Source organism: Hippichthys cyanospilos, chromosome 2, assembly GCF_059441005.1.
Source record: "Hippichthys cyanospilos isolate Australia breed blue-spotted pipefish chromosome 2, RoL_Hcya_1.0, whole genome shotgun sequence".
Classification (NCBI taxonomy): domain Eukaryota; kingdom Metazoa; phylum Chordata; class Actinopteri; order Syngnathiformes; family Syngnathidae; genus Hippichthys; species Hippichthys cyanospilos.
Genome location: NC_142370.1, coordinates 6,113,923 through 6,125,011, shown reverse-complemented (window position 1 = coordinate 6,125,011; position 11,089 = coordinate 6,113,923). Strand labels below are relative to the sequence as shown.

The 11,089-nt window shown below is 44.2% G+C and overlaps 2 protein-coding genes across 2 annotated transcripts; both read right to left on the bottom strand.

Annotated features, from left to right (window-relative positions):
* Positions 1-1,388: 1,388 nt before the first annotated feature.
* rbm39b (RNA binding motif protein 39b) lies at positions 1,389-7,988 on the bottom strand. The gene is made up of 15 exons (XM_088408596.1): positions 7,786-7,988; positions 7,131-7,188; positions 5,789-5,838; positions 5,522-5,713; positions 5,168-5,221; positions 4,673-4,790; positions 4,223-4,375; positions 3,998-4,141; positions 3,853-3,918; positions 3,514-3,718; positions 3,362-3,448; positions 3,202-3,289; positions 3,026-3,131; positions 1,894-1,972; positions 1,389-1,819 (listed from the first exon to the last, which is right to left on the bottom strand). The coding sequence occupies exons 2-15, from the start codon at positions 7,179-7,181 to the stop codon at positions 1,719-1,721; spliced, it is 1,494 nt and encodes a 497-aa protein (XP_088264722.1). The 5' UTR covers positions 7,182-7,188; positions 7,786-7,988; the 3' UTR covers positions 1,389-1,718.
* A 1,676-nt stretch (positions 7,989-9,664) lies between these two features.
* rh50 (Rh50-like protein) lies at positions 9,665-11,089 on the bottom strand. The gene has a single exon (XM_088408597.1). The coding sequence runs from the start codon at positions 11,087-11,089 to the stop codon at positions 9,665-9,667; it is 1,425 nt and encodes a 474-aa protein (XP_088264723.1).

Genomic DNA, 11,089 nt, shown 5'->3' with positions numbered 1-11,089 from the left:
CAAAGTGCATTTTCCTTCATTAAGATCCACCGAGTAGTTTCCGAGATCTGGGGATTTACCATGTTGGAACACCCTGTATTATCGTAGATTTCCACACGTCAACTCGCTAATAGTGACTAATGTAAGGAATGCAATTTAATGAAATATCGAACTACTGAAAGGGAGAAGGAAAAACTCCTTTATCATTCCAAAAAAAAATAAAAAATCCAATTTTCACTCTGTGTACGGCACTCAATGGTTAAAACGGCCTTTATTTCGGCACACGTTTTTCTATTTTCAAGTCCTAAACAGGCAAGAATTTTCAGGATTTGAGAGAAATTCAGGGGTACCTTAAACTTTAAGCGATGGCTGTTTTGCCGTATAGTTTTTTTTTTAATTCAAGTTTATTTGAGATTCATTATAGATGTATTACAATTTAAAGGGTCAATGTGCAAGCAGGAAATTTCTCAATGTTCTCCCGGAGATGTTTGTAAACATGGCAGACGATCCAAAGCACAAGAAAAAAAAAACAAAACAAACAAAAAAAAAAACAAATGGGAGCGCTAAATTCGATGCTCCTTTTTGGTTTGGTGCTCTTGGGCATTGCATCAGCAAGTCACATGATTTGTTTGAAAAACGATTTAAAATTTAAACCAAGCCTGCGCGAATCATGCCAAAAGGCTGCGCCGCATCGGCAATGAAGTGCCGAATGGATGAAAATGTCGCGCCACTTTTGTTTTGCCCCGTTTGATCACGCGGGCGTCCTCCCACTTAGCTTAACCCAAGACTGAGTTTGCAGTGAGTGGGAATACGTTTTGCTTGAGTTGCTTTTACTTTGCACTTTGGTAATCAAAAATCATTGTCACGGGAGTAGAAATCAATCCGGACTGGGCCACTGAGGAATGCGCCATTATTTCCACAAGGTCTACAGTATTTTTGGCTCACTATTGTTGTACTGGCAAGTGCTGCCAGTCATTTGACGGATTGTTTTGGTTTCTGAGTAGATCTTATCTGTACCTGCCCCTTTATTAGTCGCTTTGACCATCAGTCCAAAGATTGAAACTAGCCTTTTAAAATCTTTTGAAAGCAATTGTCAACAATTTAAAAACCAAGAGGACAAAGGTTGAAAGCGGCAGAGCTTTTTCACAAAGACGCCGCCAACAATTTCTCAACGTGCACTTTGTCCGGATAATTCTTGAGACCTGCAAATAGTCGACTCACGCCAGCGCTGCATAGTCAGGTCGGCCGGTCGTGAAAGTGGACCGTCAAACTACCCTGGAAATTTGTCTTAAATGCAACCCTCATTCCGCCGCCTTGACCGTTGAGTGTAAATTTCGCTCTGCTGCCCCCCAGCGAACATTAAAAAGTTTGCATCTAAATCAGAAGCTTGGTCATGAATGAGCAACACGTTCAACAATTGAGGATGTTTATTGAGAACGGTCATACCAAAAATGAATGACTTTAAAAAGTTATAAAGCATTATTGTCCATTTTTACTTTTGAACATCCGATATTCCAATGCAGTTGTAATTCCGCCTACCAATACTCAAGGCAAATCAAGTGGATGAGACAGGAAGGAATATTTGACAAGGGACCTCGAGATTTCCTCCGGTTACTGACAGCACAGCCACAAAGTTGAAACCAAAACCAGCCTGTCGTTGAACTTGAGGCAATGAGACGTTTTAATCTATGCAAAGAAATGTATGTACACTGACGACGGGAATGAGCGCGCCCGCCTCACTATCGCCGCGTCGGCATTAGAAGCTGCTTCGCCGTTACCGAATCTGGGAAAAGGTTGTGGTACGTCGGTAAGGGAACGTAGGCCGCTTTGATCATTTTCCCTACGGGACAAAGGGGAAAAGCCGGGGTCAGGTCAAATCGTGTCATTTGAATGCTAAAGCGCGACGGCGCATACCTGCAAACCAGCGCCCGTGGAGCGCATTCACCGAGGCCATCGCCGCTGGTATGGACGGGCACTTCACGTACACGTTACCCTGGAAAACAAGAAACGAAAACTTTCCTTCCAACCCTAAGTGAATTATTACTCTGTTTACATTCAGTTTTGGGACAGTGAAGCAAATTCCTTGACTTTTCAGCTAGACAGGGAACATTTGACTTGAACACCAAAACATGAAGGATACAATAAATCAAAAATGCAGCTTTTGTTTACATCTGCACAACTGAAGAGAGAACATTTTTTTTTTTTTTTGGTTAAGAATCACATTTAGGTAATCAAAAGTATTGGAACGGACCAAATTAGAGCAAGAAAGACTTCATATTTAGCCACAAATCCGTTGCTTGCAATAATAGCATCAAGTCTACGACCCATTGACATCAGCAAACTTTTCTCTTTTGGAACGCTTTTTCAGGCTTTCGCTGCAGCCTCTTTTGGATGTTGCTTGTTTTGGGGGTTTGTTCCCTTCAGTCTGATCTTCCGCAGTTAAAACGCATGCTCTATAGGGTTCAAGTCTGTTGATTGACTTGGCCAGTCTAAAACCTTCCACTTTTCGCCCCTCATGAACTCTCAAATTTTTGTTTTGTTTTGTACTGGCTATGGCCAATGCCCCCGAATGACTTTTCTGCTTCTCTCAGCTTCACAATTGCACAATATTCTTTAGCACCCGAAAAGTAGCGTTCCTTTACGAGTAATCTTCCCCTCGAAGTTGTGCATCACATTCAAATGTAAACACCTAGAGATGTTCGCGGAAATAATGAATTCGTCTTTTGGTGTCACTCAAATATTTCCAGTCTACGGGAAAAATAAAGTTATTGTCTTCACTGTCCCAATACCTTTGGAGGGGATCGCATTAGGGGTGTATGATGCTTAATACTTTTAATACACCCCTCATAAACTAACAATGTCCCTTCCCTGCCATGTTATCGTATTCAAAAAAAAAAAAAAAAAAAAGTCACTCTTGCAACCAGTGGCTGCATTTTTTTTCTTTGCCAGTCCCAAATAATTTGATATGAGCACCAGCAGAAACAGTACTGTTTTTCATCTGAATCCTTGCAAGCGCTCTACGAACGACTAACGAGAATGTTCTCACCTGAGCAGAGTTTTTGTCAACATAAATATGAACTACTCCTCCATGCTTGTTACACTCCTCGATGACATCGTCTTGGATCTCAATGGCCCAGCTGGGATCGTTTTCCCTAAAAAACAACCCAACAGGTTCAGCAATTGACATTTCGAAAGCGACTGGATGAGGGCGGAAAGACTTACGCTTGTGGGTTGAAGAGGTTGGATAACTGAAGGCAATGAGTAGCCAGAGGCTGAGATGGAAGGTTCAAAGCCTGGCTTGGCGCAGGGGCTGAAACGGCAACAGCAACACATTGAGCGAGCGACCGCGCGACAACAAACTAAAGCGGTCATTCCGACTTACCCGCCGGGGTGGCCATGTTTCCATAAGGGGCGGTGGCAGTCATCTGGAGTGCCTGCTGAGCGGCCGGGGGAATTTTTAGACCGGTTCCTGCAGGGTCAAAAACATCGAGTCGATCCGGGGGCAGCAAAATCCAAAAACGTTAAATCGCAAACCTTCGGCGAGTCGCGCCATCAGCTGCAGCCGCCCGGTGGTGCCGAGATCGATGCCGGTCCGCTCAAGCTCGTCGTTGTCCAAGAACGAGCTTGCCGTGGACGCGTCCGAACGCTCCGTGACGTGGCCCACCTTCATCGGGCGGCCGGCCAGCTCAAAGCCGTTCAGTTGCTCCAAAGCTTTTTTTGCACACTCGGCATCTGCAAACTTCACAGATGGAAAGGATGACGGAACGCGTTCATGAAATTTGTCCTTGACCATTACGGGTGGCAAAAAATACAACCAGACAAGTCATAGCCAATCATGTATGTTCACAGAAAATGTTTCAGGTCATCACTTACTGATATAAAGCCATATCCTTTGGAGCGCCCAGTTTCACTGTCCATCATAAGTTGAATTCCTTCAATCTACAGCAACATAAGAGAATGACAGTCGGCATCTTAACGAGAAGGAAGCTCTCCCGAAGACGCGGAAGCCCATCCTGACCCGTCCGAATGGCTCGAAGATCCCTCGCAGCATTTCCTCAGTGATGTTGAAGTGCAACGAGCCCACGTACAGACGCATGGGACCCGCGCTGCCTTTCTGAAGATTACTGGCCGCTGCCGCCGCCGCAGCGCGATTTTTCTCCGCCTGCGAACGTGTGTGTGAAATACTAGTCATGTCAGTGAAACGTCTAAAAGGAAGCAGACGGGGAGGGGAGTGCTCGCCTACCTGAGATGCCTGGACAATGATGGGCACTCCCAAAAGCCGCTGGCCAGTCAGCCCGATGGCCAGCGGCACAGAAGACGACTCCACAAACTCAATGTAGGCGATCCCCTTCGATCGCCGGGAGTTACGGTCTGATATCATTCTCACATCTCGTACCTGCGTGGCAGAAAACATTTGTTATATATCAGGTTCCCCCCGTGGAGGTCTAACAACCCTAATACACAATCTTGTTCAAAAGAAGGCACTTTTGCTTTTGCTCGTCTACACCTGGCACTGTAATTTTGGCAAGAACTCTACACATCCCCCGGTGTGCCTGCTTGTGGCTGTGACGAGCTGCGCGGCGAATTACGTGCGGGGGAGGGGGTGAGGTGCGGGCAGTCTGAACAGAGTGACGCGAGAAAAAAAGTGGTTCCTGGAGATAAACATACAAAGTCAAACTGCACAGTGACTCACTTTTCCAACAGCCGAGAAGAAGTCCTCCAAGTCTCGAGCTCTGATTCTCGCGGCCAGCTGCATACAGAAAACGGTGCGGGCATCCCGCTCCTCTGGCGTGAGATTGTCAATTGGTTGCCTAGAAGCGCAAAACAAAGGGATTCAATTCTATAGTGCTTCCACAAATTTGCAAAGTTAATAACTATTTGTTTGAACTCTTATCCAGTAACGTTTGCACCAAATGATCCAAATCATCTAAGCTTTCCTTGATTTCCACCTATATCCCTTCACCAGCCTGACACAAATCGGCCCCCTCGTAGGAGACGGGTCAGCGGTGTGGAAGACACTTGAGGGCCCAGGATGACAAAATGGTGAAAATACAAAATTGGGAGTTAATTTGCAGTTGCGTGTCGCGCTGATGAAACCTTCGCAGGTAGAAAAATCAAGCAGATTACGCTTCAGCAGAAGCGCAGGGGGAGTGACTATATACAAAGCAGTATTAGGAAATGATCGTACCTGACTGGACTCTTCTCTTTCTTGACAGGACTGCGTGTTTTGGAACGTTTCCGTCTGAAAGGAGCATCATTCCATTTTCTTAAAGGGGAAATCAACCCAAACGTTTTCCTTACATTAAGATGTACTATGTGTTCCCAAGAATCCAAACTCGGCATTATGATTAAAGTCTTGGTTTCTTGCAAATTCATCACCTTTGTGTTCAATAAAACACTTCATACAATTTTTAAAACAGATACTAATTTCGTTACTCATACTTGTGTCAACATTTTGTTTGGTAATTTTGAATCATCATGCCAAATCTTAGTTGGGAACTGGACAAAGGCAAAATAGTACAGCGGATTCCATGTCACATACATTGGGCTCCTTCGGGCTTTGTAGCGGCCAGCGCGCTCCCTGCTTCGGGAACGGCTGCGCCGGCGCTCCCTGCTGCGACTTCGCTTCCTTTCTCGGCTCCTACTCCTCTTCTTGGCTTTCTTTCTGTCCTTGCTTCGGCTGCGGCTCCTTTTTTTCTTGGAACCTGGGCTTCTGCTCCTGCTGCGCCTCTTCCTGTGGACCGTCCGATAAATACAGTTGTCGTCATCCACGGTTCTGTAAAGTCAACACGGGGACGCGAAAACATACTTCCTGTTCTGGCCATCATGTCCGTTCGCATGAGAAGACTTGACCTCATCCTAAGCAAGGTTGATAGAAGAACATCATGAGGGCGTAGTCGCAACATTTCAAGTCGTCATGGTCATGGGGGAGGGGTGGGACAAGAGAGAAATGCAGAAATACTTCAATTAATAAGAATACATCACAATGTCCTTCTGTTGTGCCTGGACAGGTGTCCTTCCCCCAATTGCCGCCCCTCTGTTCTTAACTTGGCTGCAAAGTACTCTTAGTTAATCAAAGATGGAGGGTGTCCCAACACAACTTTTAGCTCAATTCAGGAAGCTCTGACAATTGGCAGCTCATCTCATCCCTTCCCCCTATTGCAAGTCGTACCAATGTCACTATTTGTGCCTAATCATGAGACCACGCATGACGCGAGGTCGCTAAAAGAGATCCTTTGTGGTTGGTGTCAGTCCAGTGATCTTCACCCATTTTCGTTCTTGGACTGTAAGAGCTCGATGCCACCTCTGTCACACATCTTGCCCTGAAGCAAACAGGGATTCACACTTCTTAGTAATATTGACGCCCAAGTAAAAAAAAAAATGAAAAAAGAAAGTCTTTCGCGAGATACTAGTATCTTAAGGTGTGCCTTTTAAATCCTCTTGACTAATGTATGCCAGCTGAATTTACAAATGGCTAAAAGTACTGCTAGATTCATATCTGCTGTTTTAGTAGCATGCAAAAATCAAGATGCTCGATATACATTCAAGTTGAATGAGGCAAAGAGGCAGTATTCATATTTATGAGCAAAAGAAAAAAGTTTAACAGTGCAGGAAAGGAATTAGCACAAGTACAGGTCTTATCATAATATCCCTGACTGATTTACGGGGATGGTGTGAAGACATCAAACTTCTTTCTAAAGGTTTCAAAGAAGAAATACACTAAGCCTGCCTATTGCCATCTGCTTAATTGCATATGCAGATTACAAATCTGAATACTGCCAACTTTGCTGGCCAGATAAGATGGACCCATCGCTCATTGGTATTCACCTTGTTGCAACCGAATAGGGCCTGGGTGTTTTAGGGCGAATCTCTTTTAGTCCTATGGCGAACCACAGTACATCAGTATTATGCACAATAACTACCTTCCTTTTTTTCACAGTTCACAGTGGAATCAAAGATGGATTCATGGGAGTAGAGGTGAGATATCATTAGGGAAGTCTATAAAGAGAGATAGATGCGGATTTATTTATAAACTTACAGCGTTTTACTCAAACACACCACACAACATTCATGTAAACGTTGTCACAGTTGTAATTATTATGAACGGGTCAAACGTAGTACTAAGCTAAATTTCTTTGATCTCCACCCACCTTTTTGAATGGCGCCTCCAGCATGGCCTCAACATCAAACTCATCAGCCATGACGACCCTAAAATTAAAGCGTAGATGTCATTTACTGGTTTGCGTCAGTGGAACAACAAAATAACAATCACAAAAGAACCATTAATCAGTCTTGAACACTGGTTGGAACTACTCATTATTTGTCACAACACATGCGAAACGACCAAAATGATAGCAGTCCACTGGATAGATAGATAACGTAGACGTGGAATTTATATTCATAATACTTCTGTAAACGTTGTAAATCCAAACCATAATTTAGTGTTAAATTAATTGTATTTCTTTTTTTAGATAACAAAAGGACGACCACGCTTCGGCGATCGAGCCATGCTACAAATTCGAGGGAGGCTAAATGGCGGTCGCAGCTAGACGCTAAAGCTAAATTAGCGGCTTAGGCCCATTTCAATAGTCAACGACTCGGCTTTGGACAACAAGTCCATCTAACATTAATTGCAATAACCGCTCACGAAGGTCTATTGGGGTAACAGCACACCCGAAACGCAGTTATTCTAAATGTTTACCGAAAGAACAGCATTATGCTACCGTTTCAAACATATTAGTTAAAAACTGCTAGCTCAACGGCTAAAAGCAGAAGGCTAGTTTGGTTAGCAGTCAATGACGTTACCGTTTGGAATTGGTGAAAATTGAGGAAAGGTCAAAATAGCAACGGTGTCCCACTAAAAATAATGTCTTCGATGCCTCTCGTTCGGCAGATACCACTATAAAGTGGCATGGATAACTTCAAAGAGTGTCGTCGTAAATCGCTTTTGTTACGTGCACGAAAACAACCACACTAGGCAGTCGTGGCCTTCACTGCATCCGGCTCCCTTCTTCTTCGTCGCTTTTGGATTTTGTTTCTTTTTTTTTTTCTTTAATAGCCGCTCCTTTCTAAAGAGAACATTACTGCCATTTAGTGGACAGAGATAACACTCGCACGCTTGTTCGTTCCGTCAAAATACCGTATTATCCAAGCTGTCACCCACTGAGCCGCATAATTGTGGCAGACAAACCCAGTGATGTTTGACAAATTTAATGAAGTTCATATGATTTACAGAAAGTGTGTAATTATTAACTAAACAAACTTAGGCAGGTGCATGAATTTGGGCACTGTAGTTGTTTTATTGATTTGAATAACTTCAGCACGAATTATTGGGGAAATAAAATATTTGGCAAGCTCATTGAACTTTGACCTACATACACAGATGATGCCAACCATAAGAAAGTGTATTTAAAAGGTGGCTTCCATACAACTGTCAAATGGCTTGAAAACACAGCTTGTTTAAAATCATGGTTTAGGTGAAGGATTAAAAAAAAAAAAACCTCATAGATTTCAGCCAACAGTTTCGACTGAGGGACCTAGCGAGGAAATGGAAGACCACAGGCATAGTTCAAGTTAAGACCTGAAGTGTCAGGGCAAGAAAAATCTCAGATAAGCAGAGGCGAAGGATGGTGAGAAGAGTCAAACTCAACCCAAAGACCAGCTCCAAAGACGGACAACATCATCTTGCCGCAGATGGTGTCACTGTGCATCTATTCAGCACACTTTGCACAAGGATATGCTGTATGGAAGATTAAATGGCAGAAGCCTTTTCAGCGCACATGCCACAAACAGAGTGGCTTGAGCTATGCTAAAGCACCTTTGGATGAGCCAGCTTCATATTGAAACTTAGGTGCTGTGGACTGATGAAAGTAAAACTTCGTTCTTTGTACATAACAAGGGGTGGTGGGCATGGTGAAAAAAGAACACAGCATTCCAATGAGTATAATAGTAAATCAAAACACAAGGGGCAAGTTAATACTGTATGTACTGTACAAATGAGTTCACGTGTGAGGGCATTTTCCTTGTACAAACACGCGGCTTGTGGCATTATCGTGTCTATTAAGTGGTAAACACAGACGCTCGTTAGTGATGTCTGTTGTTGGGTTTATGGTGTTGCGGTTTTGACACAGTTTGCGATATCTTGATGAACAATGATGACCATTAATGGTAAGAAAGAATGATTGATAACAAGCAGCAAGGACAGAGGACTTGAGACTATAAAGTAGCTTCGGAGACAGCAAGCATGTCAATAATTTGCCTGTGGGTTCAACCCCCTCATATGATGAAATTTGATTTGGTCACCACAGCATCTATTTTCCATTAGTTCTGTTGTCAACTTAAAATTGTTGTAAACAAATGGTAGAAAATAAAGGTGGTTGACAGTTGCACAATTTTAGTCATAAAGGAAAAAGCAATATTGTAACGAGCAAATGGCCCCTTTGCTTGTTGGTTCACTCATTCATGATCACGTCACAAATGATTGATGCATTCAGTCATATACAGTCGAACAAATTGGAATGTATTTATTGATAGTATGTGTGACATTGCAGTGACAAACAACATTTATGTTCTCATTTATCTCAGTTGTTTTAAAAGAATATATTTGTTCGGTTAATAAATATTATATTGCGGCAAAATATATGTTTAGTGTCATCCCTGACATTTTTGGAAACAGGTTAAACCGTTAAATAACAGTTTCCTGTTTATCAGCGACTTTATTGAGTTGAATTGGTGTGTAATTGTCCAGAGGCACATCAAAATACACGCTGTCATCAAAACATAAATCATCTGAAGGTGCGGCAAGGTAAGGCATTTTCAAGACGAGGCCCGTGAGCATGCCTCCAATGGCTGCAGCTGCTACGGTTGAGAAGATGGCTGCCACCTGGAAGAGAGCCTGCTCCTGGGCACTTCTTCCCAAACCTGGTTGCAGACCAGGAATGAATGCCTGGAGCTCAAGCAAGTTGGGATCTCCTTCTTTTGGGGCTCTGTGTGGAAATGTCTCATACAAACTAGGGCCATAGACCTCCTCGCTCGCCATCAAAATTGCACAAATCCCAGCAATGCAAGATATGAGTCCCGTCAGCCCGTGTAGATTGTGTATTCCGCATTGATCCTGGATTCTGAAGCGCTGTGCCAAGAGGGGGCTCAGGTATTTGTATCCCAGCATACATGCGGTACAGCCCGCCATTCCCAGGGCATATGCCGCTGCGGGCGAAATCATCATATCTACGGACGCCCCGACTGTCACGCCTCCGGCCAAGGTCACGTTCTGGATGTCAGCCATGCTGAGTTTTCCATTTTTGTTGAGTAATGCGGAGAGAGCAAATGCAGTGGTGGTGGAGGCGCAGAGGCCAATGAAGGTGTGGAGGATGGCCCTGTGCTGGTCATCGCCTTTCAGGGTTAAAGCCGAGTTGAAGGAGGGCCAGAACACCCAGAGGAACAAAGTCCCCGTCAATGATAGGATGTCCGATTGATAGCTGGTGTTTTCTTTTGTGTGACCTTCATTGAGGCGAGGTCTGTATAGCGCAAAGGTGACGCCCAATCCAAAATAACACGCAAATAGGTGAATCAAGATGGAGCCCCCAGCATCATTTATCTTGAGGTACTTCAGCACTACCCATTCAGTGACTGCAAATACCGGCACCTCCAGGAGAGCCATGACCAGCAGTTGCAGTGGGCTAGTCTTCCCCAATACTGCCCCAAAAGAGATGAGCACCACGGCGCAGGCAAACTCTGCATTGATGAGGTTGATTACACCAAGTTGGATCTTACCAGCATGGCTGAACTGGAAGTAGCCCTGCACTAGAATGGCCCACTGGATGGAAAAGGTCGCCAGCAGAAAGTTGAAAACCATCCCCCCAAATCCATACAGTCGAAAAAATGCCAGCAAACACCCAAAGCCGATGAATATCATCACCTGGATGTCGGCAAAAAAAGGGTAATCCTTGTATACGGCGTTGTTCATCGGCGTCGTCTCGTTGGTTTGAAATTTGGCATCGGCGTGCTCGTCATATGTGACAAAAGTGGCAAACAAACCTAGAATCATCACCTCCGCCGCAAAAACAAACACAGGCAGCCTCACCCGCAGGCTGCTCGAGCCTGACTTCAT

What these genes read in the sequence shown, in the direction of transcription:
- rbm39b (XM_088408596.1), bottom strand. Translation starts at nt 7,181, where the DNA reads ATGGCTGATGAGTTTGATGTTGAGGCCATGCTGGAGGCGCCATTCAAA. An exon ending in AAGGATATGGCTTTATATCA is followed by an intron (nt 3,719 to 3,852) that starts GTAAGTGATGAC and finishes CCATCTGTGAAG; the next exon opens with TTTGCAGATGCCGAGTGTGC. An exon ending in CCACGGGCGCTGGTTTGCAG is followed by an intron (nt 1,820 to 1,893) that starts GTATGCGCCGTC and finishes TTTGTCCCGTAG; the next exon opens with GGAAAATGATCAAAGCGGCC.
- rh50 (XM_088408597.1), bottom strand. Translation starts at nt 11,089, where the DNA reads ATGAAGTCAGGCTCGAGCAGCCTGCGGGTGAGGCTGCCTGTGTTTGTT.